At 49.3% G+C, this 11680-nt stretch overlaps 1 protein-coding gene across 1 annotated transcript; it reads right to left on the minus strand.

Moving 5' to 3' along the window:
• Positions 1-608: 608 nt before the first annotated feature.
• On the minus strand, positions 609-1067 carry LOC100474927 (40S ribosomal protein S24-like). The gene has a single exon (XM_034643629.1). The coding sequence runs from the start codon at positions 1033-1035 to the stop codon at positions 640-642; it is 396 nt and encodes a 131-aa protein (XP_034499520.1). The 5' UTR covers positions 1036-1067; the 3' UTR covers positions 609-639.
• Positions 1068-11680: the final 10613 nt, after the last annotated feature.

Genomic DNA, 11680 nt, shown 5'->3' on the forward strand with positions numbered 1-11680 from the left:
ATTGAAATATCTTTTTTTTTTTTTTTTAATGTCTCTCACCCATCTCTTTGACAGTTAATGGAGAAATATGGGCCAAATCAGGGTAGCTCAGGCTTCATGTGGCTGTTTGAGCCCCTCTACTCCGGGTAGAAGGCATTAATTGATTCTGTTGGGTGAGAATCTGCCTCCTTTATAACCCAGAGCAGCAGCAATGTGGCCCTGCCGCCGTCACTCACTGGTGTCTGCTGTGGGTGTGCCCTGTGCAAAGGAAAAGAATGTGTGTCTGCTGTGTGAGAGGAAAAGCCTGCTGGATGCCCTCTGGTCCTGAGATTGGTCCTGCACGGCCCTCCACCAGCCTGCATGGCACGACCATTTCTATTCTGAAGGCCATGGCTTGAAGAGGTTCAAGGTTCATGCTCTGGAGTCAGACTGCTTCCCTCTCCCTAACCCCATCCCATTGCAGTCTCGGCTCTGCCATTTACTAGCTGGGTGCCCTTCGGCAAGTTAGTAATTTCTCTGGGTCTTCTTTTCTTTCTTTCTTTCTTTCTTTTTTTTTTTTTAACATTCTTAGTTTATTCATCCTCTCTTGAAAACTCTGCACAACCAGCACAGATAAAGCGACCGCGGCACCTTTACTCCTTCTGTTGTCCAGTCTCTAGCTCACTTCTTTTTGCCAGCACCAACATCGGCTTTTGCAGTCCCCCTGACTTTTTTCCTTCTGTTCTTGCATTCCTTTCGTTGTTTTCTTGACGTCTTTTTCTTCTCACACAGGCCATGTCTTGCGAGTCTATGTTTGGGTTCATTTTTCTTTGCATAATCCAAGGAATCATAAATCATGCCAAAGCCAGTTGTCTTGCCACCACCAAAATGGGTTCTGAATCCAAATACAAATATGACATCTGGTGTGGTCTTGTACATTCTGGCTAGTTTTTCCCGAATTTCTGTCTTAGGTACTGTTGCCTTTCCGGGGTGAAGGACATCAATGACCATCTGTTTCCGCTGAAGTGGTCGGCTGGTCATGAACTTCCTGGTCCGGATAGTTACGGTGTCATTCATGATGAAGGCCGAGCTTCAAGCAGCCGGAGAGGAAAAGACCTGGGTCTTATTTTCTTCATCTGAAAATCGGGATAATGGTGGTGACTTTCACAGGGTTAGAGCACTGACTTTCATGTTTTGACTTGTGACTCACAGTCAGAAGTACATTTTGAGAGACCTCAGTGTGAGACAGAAATCCATCAAAATCCTAGAGGAGAACACAGGCAGCAGCCTCTGTGACCTCGGCCACAGCAACTTCTTGCTACATATGTCTCCGGAGGCAAGGGAAACAAAAGCAAAAATGAGCTATTGGGACTTCATCAAGATAAAAAGCTTCTGCACAGTGAAGGAAACAGTCAACAAAACTAAAAGGCAGCCTTCAGAATGTGAGAAGATATTTGCAAATAATGTATCTGATAAAGGGTTAGTGTCCAAAATTGATAAAGAACTAATCAAATTCAACACCCCCAAAAAACAAATAATTCAGTTGAGAAATGAGCAGAAGACATGAATAGACATTTTTCCAAAGAAGACATCCAGATGGCCAACAGACACATGAAAAAATGCTCAACATCACTCATCTTCAGGGAAATACAAATCAAAACCATGATTAGATATGATACCACCTCACACCTGTCAGAATGGCGAAAATTAATAACACAAGAAACAACAGGTGTTGGCGAGGATGCAGAGAAAGGGGAACCCTCTTGCACCACTGGCGGGAGTGCAAACTGGTGCAGCCACTCTGGAGAACAGTGTGGAGGCTCCTCAAAAAGTTAAAAATAGAGCTACCCAAAGACCCAGCAATTGCACTACTAGGTTTTTACCCCAAAGATACAAAAATATGGATTTGAAGGGGCACCTGCACTCCAATGTTTATAGCAGCAATGTCCACAATAGCCAAATTATGGAAAGAGCCCAGATGTCCATCCACTGATGAAAGGATAGAGAAGATGTGGTACACACACACACACACACACACACACACACACACACACTGGACTATTACTCAGCCATCAAAAAGAATAAAATCTTGCCATCTGCAAGGACATGGTTGGAGCTAGAGGGTATCATGCTAAGCGAAATAAGTCAGTCAGAGAAAGACAAATACCATGATTTCACTCATATGTGGAATTTAAGAAACAAAACGGATACAGGGACAGAAAAAAAAAGAGAGGGAGGCAAACCATAAGAGACTCTTAACTGTAGGGAACAAACTGAGGGTTGGTGGAGGGAGGTGGGGGATGGGCTAGAAGGGTGATGGGCATCAAGGAGGGCGCTTGTTGGGATGAGCACTGGGTGTTGTATGTAAGTGGCGAATCACTAAATTCTACTCCTGAAACTAACATTACGCTATATGCTAACTAACTAGCATTTAAATAAAAACTTGAAACATTAAAAATAAAAAAGAAATACACTTTACACCAAGACCCAGTATATACACGTGTACGTATGACTGGAAAAATTTTCCCAACAATTCCTACCTTAGTGGAGCTTGCTGAGATCTAACATTTTCTGTTCTACTCCATTCTTTTCTCTTCTGTCCTTTCACTAAGCAAAAGGATAGCTGAGAACCAGTACGTTGATTTTTACTACTTACACGGGTCACCGCCCACAGTGTGAAAAATGCTGGGTTAAGGTCTTTCTACAGTATTGTGTTCAGTTCCCAAAGCTACAATTTCCTTTACTGGTGTTACTTTTTAAGAAAACTGTTTTCGGGGCGCCTGGGTGGCACAGCGGTTAAGCATCTGTCTTTGGCTCAGGGCGTGATCCCGGCGTTATGGGATCAAGCCCCACATCAGGCTCCTCCGCTATGAGCCTGCTTCTTCCTCTCCCACTCCCCCTGCTTGTGTTCCCTCTCTCACTGGCTGTCTCTATCTCTGTCGAATAAAGAAATTAAAAAAAAAAAATCTTTAAAAAAAGAAAACTGTTTTCAAGCTAGAGGGTGTCCAGAGGAGAAGGACCAGGGTGTTTCCTTCAGTTGACATGCAGACTGGTGCGGCCACTCTGGAAGACAGTATAAGGTTCCTCATTCACTCCTTCATTGGATGATTTCTTCATCATTCACCCATTTACCCATTAACGTAGGTGTGGTGCCTGTTTCATCTGGAGAAGAGACTCCAGGGAGAGGTATGCTCTGTAAGTCATGTCAGAGAGGAGCTAGAACTATCCCTTGCAGTCCCCTAGGCAGAACGGGGGCTGTGGGAGAACAGGACAGAGAAGCAAATTCTGGTCATCATACAGGAAGAGCTTTCCAGTCCTGCGTGCTGCTGGGTGATGAATCTGGCTGCCGGTGCCACTTCTCTTTGACCGAGACTGATCAGAGGTGGGAGAAGGGAAGCCGCCAAGAGGCTTTCGCTATTGGGTGGAAGGTGGGCTGAAGTTGGTTCTTCAGCCCGTGCTCCCTGGAGGCTAGGGGTCTGCTTGAGTCACTGCGGGGGCTGCTATGGGAATGGGGAGGAAACATCAGCTGGGGTTCTGTGCCCCTACCTGACAACCAGCTTTATTTCTGGTTTATATGACGGGATTCTCCATGTGGTTTATTTTGGAAGGGGGTGCTGTAGACACATGTCATGGATGTTAAAAAAAAAAAAGTTTAATCCTTAAGCTAGGAGCTCATTAAATCCCTGGGAGTCTTAGAAGCAATCATTTCTAGGATTCTGGGACTTATTTTTTTTCCCTCTATAAAAACAAGTCCATTAAAATTACAGCATAAGCCTTTGTTTTGTACTCTTAAATCCAGATATAATTGAGAGCAAGAGTTAAAGAATTACAAGTGTGGCAGGATAATAGATTGAGACCTTATTTTGTGTTGGTGGTTTTTCTTCTCCCTCAGTCCCCCACCTGCCCATCCTCCAAGGCTGGCGGAGAGCAGGGAGCTTCCTTCACCTCAGGGGGTGTTGGTGAAGCCAGGCTGAAATCAGAAGTCACCAGCAGACAACTGGTCTTTCAGGCTTTTTTTTTTTTTTTCTTCTTATTTCTTGAAGTCGGCTCCTCACCTAGCTTGGAGCCCAACGCGGGGCTTCATTCAGCTCATGACCCTGAGATCGAGACCTGAGCTGAGGTCAGGAGTCAGACACGCAACCAACTGAGCCACCAGGCCCCCCACTTTCAGGCTTTTTTGATTAAAAGTCTGAGTTTATTGAGGCGATTGTGCTGAAAGGGAAGAAGGAAGGAGAGGAGGGATGGGCGGGTAGGTCGGGGGAGGAACTGGCAGAATTGCAGCGGGTAGGGGCTACAGGACCCCAGGCTCCCACACTCCTTGGGTCCACTGAAGCCACTGTGCTGTCAGGATTTGGGGTTAGTCTGCAGTGTTTCTTAAACATTAATGTGCACATGAATCACTGGGTTTCTGATTCAGGAGGCGTGGGTGGGTCCTGAGATTCTGCATTTCCGACTAGCTCCCCTGGGACTCGGATGGTGCTGGTCCTCAGACCTCATTTTGCATAGCAAGGAGCTCAAAGGGTCATTCTCTCTTTTTTCGGACACAACATAAGCCTTCCAGACTTTTGTGCATCCTCAGAATAGGGAAGACCCTCCTGATAATAATGGAACCGGAATTTTCCATCAGCACAGCATAAAGGGATGCGCCATTAGTTTTCATTTGATTTGAAGGAACTCATACACTTGAGCTTGTGATTGCCAATTCATAGCCACTGCCCAGGTTACACCGCATCTCTATGGGAATTCAAAGGTTATTAACCCCCTCTTGCTTCAGGGTTGGAATCACTAAGTGGAATTCAACAGTTCTCCCTTCCCCAAGTGAGAAATTCTCGGGATCTCGTATCCTTAGTATCCTTTGGTTTAGTTTTCCTGGGAGTAGGGGCCATTTCTCCGCCCCGCCCTCTTTCCCAACCGCAGGTTGGGGGGAGGGGTTAAATCCCTTTGACTATCTGCTTATCTTCATTTCTTTGGGTGGAATTTTATCTGGTCCTTATCTTGCCCCTGCCAGGAGGCACAAATCTTCCTGCGTGTGTCCTCCCCCAGCTGGGGATCTGAGATAAACCTAGGAGTCACAAACGAGGGGAATGGAATGCAGCAAGCTCCCTCCCCTCGTTCGGGGTCTCTCTCTTTTCGGGCAGTGGTGGTAGTGTCACCTGCTTACACCGGTACATCTCCAGTTGGTTGGCTTGCTTGCTTCATGTCCTCCTTGGGAGTATGCACTATTTTGTAAAGAATAGAAAAAAAACTAACTGTTCCCTCCCCATGCTAGTTACTGCCAACCTCAGGGAACAATTCTTAACTGGGACTTTGCTCCCTTTACTCAGAACGTCTAAACACACATTTATAAAAGGCGCAATTTGTACTCCTTGCCTAGAAAATACCAGTATCTTGTATTTGCGTGGCACGGTTACACTTTTCAGAGGGATCCAGCATTAACCGGGCATCTACTCGTGCTAGGGACATTTACTCTTCCTAACCACCCCCGGGAGGAGGTACCAATATCCCTTCTCTCTTTATCCACAAATATTTACACTAACGAGCCTTCCTAGTTCAAGCAAAAGCTGGACAAACAAAAGCAGAAGTGTTGTTTGCAAGAAAGAAAATTTTAGAGGGATAGAAAGCAGGAGCTCTGCTTCCTTGGCCCATGGGGGCCGCCCTAGAGGGTTATTTCACTGCTCTCTGGAAAAGCAAAAAGTGCTAGATGGCAAGTGCGAGATGGTGGTGGTGGTGAAGAGGGGTTCGGTTCTCAGGGAGGTGGGGAAAGTGGGTTGGACAGGTTTCTGAATGTGTCAGTGTGCTGCTGGGTCTGGTTTCCAAGGAAGTGAGAGAGTTAGCACCAGGCTGTGCCCAAGCTTGGAAACTAGGTGACAGGTTCTGTCCCGTAGCTCTGGCACCAGGAGATCCAGAGTCTAACTCAGCAATTGCACTGACCAACCGTGGGCCAGGACCTTCCAGGCTAGAAGCCTCAGTTCCCCTTGAGGGAAAGTGGAGTTGTTGGGCGGCATGCTCTCCAAGGTCTGAAATGCTCTGATCTTCCAGCTCGAGAAGGGAGATGGCTCCCTTGCCTGAGAGGCTGTGACCTGTTTTCTTTATTGGGGGGGGGGGAGCAGGGAACACACATACATACACACACATACCTGGGGGTCAGCCTGTGCTAGGTGCTGGGGATGCAGCAATGAGTAAGACAGTGCTTCGTCCTTGCTTTCACTAAGCAGGTGGAATGTGGACAGTCAGAAGGGCGAGACACTTTCTAACACTTACTGTTTCACTGAGGTTAGAACAGAGACCAAAGCGATAAGAAGGAAGAAGCATGTGACAGGCAGAAGAGAGTTCCAGGCAGACGGAACAGCATGTGCAAAGACCTTAGGCAGGGACAAGATTGCCGTGGTGGTGGGGACAGATGGAAGCCTGAGTGACACCAGGGTGAGGGGAGATGGTGGGCAGTGACGCCTCTTTCCTGGTCTGGTTTAGGCTACAGAGTTCTTTTGGAGGCAAGACATTGGACTAGGTGTCCCTCTGTTTCTTCTTCCTACCTCATCACACACACACACACACACACACACACACACACACCCCAACCTTGGGAAGCCTTGGATAGAGCTGGGTAGGGGCTTTGTGGTAGATCTTTCAAAGCAGGAAAAACTCTGTTCTTCTCCCCCCCACTCTCACCAGTGGGGGGACCTTGGGGTCTCGCCCAAGGAAAGGAAGCACTGCTTCCTGGTTTATGTTGAGATGGGAAAGACTTGCCCAAGAACAATGGCGTTTTCGTAAAACACCACTTTGTTCTGGTGAAACCAGGAGGGGGTTTCCTTCGGGACCTAGCCTGGTCCCATTGCCCCAGCCTGCCAACCACAACAGCCACATGTCATTCTCTCGGACCAGCCTTTCATCTGAGATACTTGCTCACACACAGCCCTGACCTGCTTAACCCTTCAGATGCCACCCTGCCCAGGCAGCAGCACCTCCGGGCTTGAAATCCCAGGACAGGGGGAACCCACAGATGATGGGATAGTCTCTGATCTCTCATTTGAAGGGATCTTCTGGAAAAGGGCTCAGATTTGTCCTGGGAGTCTCAAATCACAAAAATCTTTAAAGCACCAGGCTCAGAAGGTCAACCTTTTACAGGTGGGGAAACAGAGGCAGAGGAAAGGAAGTGTGATCACTGAGGCCACACAGATTGTTAGTGGTGGAACCAAGGCTAGGATGCAGGACTCTGACTCTCAGACCAGCACTCTTTCCACATACTGTTCTGTTCTAGAGAAGTGGAACAAAAGTTGGGGAAGGGAAGGGATTAAGTCTTCATTGGACAGACAGACAAACCTACAGGGGCCCAGAATGTCTGGAGGGAGGCTTGGAGGGAAAAGGGTATGTGATGTTGGGAGCTGGACCTCTTGATGTCACAGACAGTAGGGGGTGACTCCTGTAACCACCTCTGTTTTTTAGGCATGCCTGGCTGTGCCTCTGTGAATCGCTAAACAGACCAACTTAGCGAAACAATCAAGTCTGTTCAGAGGAGGACATTAATAGGAAGTGAGTGGGCATATAATTGTATAATCAGAACAATAAGTTGGAAGAGCTTTGCTTTTCTCCAACTGCTGTTTTCACATTCTGCCTGGCACAGAAGCTGGCTCAGGTAAACAGCAAATGTGTCTCGTCCTCATAAAGAGGTGGGTGGCGGTGGCGACAGCTCGGGTGGTTACAGTGATGGCGGCGTAGATGTCGGTCGTATCCCGTTTAGCCGTGTTGGTCGTAATTAGGGTCACGCTGGTATCGTGTACAGTTATGGTGGTAGTGATCCTGGCGGTGAGGTGGGTTTTGCGGGTGTCCAGTTTAGCGGTGTTGTTTGTAGTTCTGGTCATGATGGGAGCAGCAATGGTGGTGATGGGTGGTGTGAGGGTGACGGCAGTGTTGAGTACGGTAGCGCTCATTCGGGTCGTGACGCCAGGGGACACAACGTTGTATTAGGGAGAGTGCGGGAGGCAGCGGTGGTGCTGGTGTTCAAATGATGGTCATATTTGGGTAGTAAATTGACCATTATCCGGGATGGTGGGGACGGTGATGATGGGGTTGGTATAAGGATGATGTAGGTGTTGTTCAAAATGATCTTCATGCTGTTTTGTGCTGGTGGTGATGACGGTGGCGTTGGTGTCAGCGCTAGCCACAGTACTGTTTTCGCAGGTGTTGACAACATCTCCTGTCTCCGTGGGTGAGGCTAACTGATGGCAGGTGGTGTGTGGCTGCTGGCATCAGCGGTGAACTTGACAGTAGCCTTACTATCAGGCTGATGGAGGCGGCAATGATGGTGGGGTCACAGTGATACTGGCGGTAATAGGGAGACAGGGATGATGACCGGAATGGTGGTGATCAAACCGAGAGCAGGACAAGTTCAGGCAGCGACCCCAATATTATATGAGCTTTCTGGAGCTGCCAGTGTGCTGGACGTGGAAAGGCTCATTTTATTTCCCCCCAAACACTCCTTCCCATTTGCCGCAATCCTGGTGAGGATTGTCTGTCCATGTACGAGGAGAAGGCTATCTTTTGGGGGTCAGTGGGGATGATGCTGGAGACAGGTCTGCTGCCAGGCGAGTACCAGGGAGGGAGGCTCAGGATTGCTGAGCTGGAGAGTGCTCTAGGGGCAGGCCAGCAGGAAACAGGCACATGAGGGCATGCCCATGGTGGGGGGCCACACTGGGCAGGCAGGGCGGAGCCGGGGTGGCCGTGCAGGGGCTCACGTAGCTGGCAGAGCAAGGGCTGTACTTCCTGCTGACTCAGCAGAGCAGGCTGGGACTGATTCTCCTGCGCTAATGTGTCTTCTCCCCAGGATTAGCTCACTCAGCTCTGGCTGGGAAAGGGGGAGGGAGGCGGCCTCTCCCATCTCCCCAGGCTTAGGGGCCCTTGGGGAAGCTGTGGCCAGACGGTGGGGCCCCAGCAGGGCTAGCAAGAGACCCTGTGTGTCCTTGACCTCATTCCCAACGGGCCCCCACTTGACTGGCGGGGAGCCAGGCTCCGCAAGTGTCAGCGAATCCAGCTGCCCCGCACCTGCCCCCTCCCCTCACACCCACTCCACGTGGCTGGTTCGCCCTGTGTTCCAACCCCAGGTCTGCTGTGGGAAAGGCAGCACAGCCCAGGAACGGGGAGAGTGAGCTCTGGGGCCAGACCAGCTAACCTCAGTGTCCAGGTCCCCCCCACATTAACTTGTGACTCTGGGCAGTCCCTGCCCTCTCTGCATCTCATCTCATCGTCTGAGACAGAGGCCATAGCTGCTGTGGTGAGATCAGATGGCTAAAGGCAGACGATGTGCTCGAGGAGTTGGCATGGAGTGGGCATTCGGAGTGTTTGCTAAAATTACACTGACTTGAATAACTTTAAGAGACTCTTAAGTGAAGTCTGTTTTCTCACCAGCAGTATTGGGGATAATCCTTAATGTCACACCTGACTGAGAAGTGAAGGGGATACAAAAGTTTTGGGAGAGCGTCTGTGCAATATAACGCAGTAGTTGCTACTGTCGTTGCTGTTGCTAGTGCAAGGGCAAGTCCCAGCAGCCCTCTGGAGCAAGGGGCTCAGATCACGTAGGATTTGGGATCCCTGGAGTCATGCTACCCCGGGGCCCCAAGACCTGTGCCAGCCCCTGCCCACTCCTGAAACTGGGAACAAGCCTTCTCCTGACAGGAGGATTTGAGGAGATTGGCAGCCCCGCGTCTAGCCTTTGCCCCTTCCCCTGCCCCAACCTGGGATTTACGCCAAGGATGGGGTGGAGAAAGGAAGAGAATGTTCTGGGAGAGTCTTTCCATACTGAGGCTTCTGTGGAATCTTTTATCAGTCCTCCATTCCTACCTCTCTCTCTGCCTTCCCTTTGTCCTTCCCTCATTCATTCATTCATTTCCTCATTCATTCGTTCATCTGCAGGACATGCAAGTCTTGAGGTCTGCCCTTGACCCAGGGAGAATCCAGCGTCAGGGCTTCAGGAAATGATCCTGAGCCCGAGACGGAGAGGGAAAGCATCACATGAAAATTTAAACTTATTTTTTTTTAATTAAGGAAACCTATCAAGTGACGTTGTTTAGATGCCAAAACATCAACACCTAAATAAAAGAATGACTGTGTAACTTGTTCATTTTCTCAACTGTAAGAGACAAAAATGATACACTCCCATGGATTTTTTTCTTTCTGTTTGTTTGGATTTCAGGTGCATGGAGCTGGTTACTAATACTCCTCTCAGCTAATTTAATTTCACCCCTTCTACCCAGATCCCCCTTCTCATTCCTTACTCCCTTCCTCAATCCAAGAATCTACTGAAATATGGTCACTGAGCCAGCCAGGTGCCCCTCCAATATATATTTTTTTAAATTAATTAATTTATTTTAAAGAGCCCAAGTGGGGGCAGGAGCAGAGGGGGATGGAGAGAGAATCTCAAGCAGACTCTGTGCTGAGCGCGGAGCCCAATGCGGGGCTCAATCCCATGACCCTGAGGTCACGACCTGAGCTGAAATCAGGAGTTGGACGCTTAAGTGACTGCATGACCCAGGGACTCCTGTTGCTATTATTTTAATATGTCCTTAAAATATGCTTGTCTTTATAAAGTATGCAATTTGGGGGGTTAATTTACAAAATAGTGTTGCGCTGTAAATCTTTCTGGTCCCTACTCTTCCTACTCCATTCCACGCCACTGTCTGTAGATTGTTCTGTTCCTTCTCACTACCGCGTAGTCCACGGCAACCATCCCACATGCTTCCCTCCCTCACGCCTGGCAGCCAGGTCCCACCACAGCCTCAGAGCCTCACTGCAAGCATTGCAGGGAGAACCCTCCGTTCGGGGCTCCCACTCAGCAAAGTCAGCTGTCATTCCCGGTGTGACACTGTGGCTTCTATCCGTGCCCTGGGCCGCGTAGTCTCCGTGCCATTTCATAGTCAGGTGCACAAGTGCTTGTCGTTCTTACCTCGGGATGATGTGGCGCCACGAGCTCCCTCGCCTACCGCGGATGTTCCTGGTGCTCCGTGTCCGGTGTTGGCTGCGGCACCGAAGAGATGAATTTCACAAGGCCTCACGTCCTCGAGGAGCTCGCCATCTAGGGAAATGGACAGTTCAGGTCAGGGGTGGGACACAAAGCCGTCAGCGACCAGTTCTGCTGGTGGGGGCACAGGAGGCTTCCCATGGGCAGAGCCCACTGAGTAGGGTTTGAAAAGATGAGTAGGAGCTCTCCAGGTGGATGGGGGGACACAGAAGTGGGGAAGAGATATTCCAGGTAAAAGGAACACCCACGTAAAGGGTCAGAAGCATGTTTTGTTATGGCCGAGGCAAAGGGTATGGAAGGGAAGGGGCAAGAAACAAGAGCCATTTGTTGAGTTCTTATTATGTGCCAGGCACTGTTCCCCGTGGTTGAGTACAGAGCCTCTTTTAAGCCACAAAACGACTGTAGCAATATATCACTATTATTCCCATTCTACAGGAAGGGAAACAGAGGCCCAGAGAGGTAAGTTCCTTGCCCACAGTCACACAGTTTATAAACCGGGTACCCAAGAACTGAAGTCAAGCGGTTTGGGTTCATAATCACAAAGCTAGGACCTCCAAAAGATGAGGAAGGAGAGGTCAGGTGTGACTGCAGACCTCACACGCCAGCTGAGCGGCAGGCAGGAAGGCACAGGAGGCCCCGTATGAGAGCCTAGGTGCCATGAGTGAGTGTGCAAGATCAGAGGAGTGTGTGAGGGTGTACGCGCTGCGAGTG

This window comes from Ailuropoda melanoleuca, chromosome 2 (assembly GCF_002007445.2).
Source record: "Ailuropoda melanoleuca isolate Jingjing chromosome 2, ASM200744v2, whole genome shotgun sequence".
In the NCBI taxonomy this organism is placed as follows: domain Eukaryota; kingdom Metazoa; phylum Chordata; class Mammalia; order Carnivora; family Ursidae; genus Ailuropoda; species Ailuropoda melanoleuca.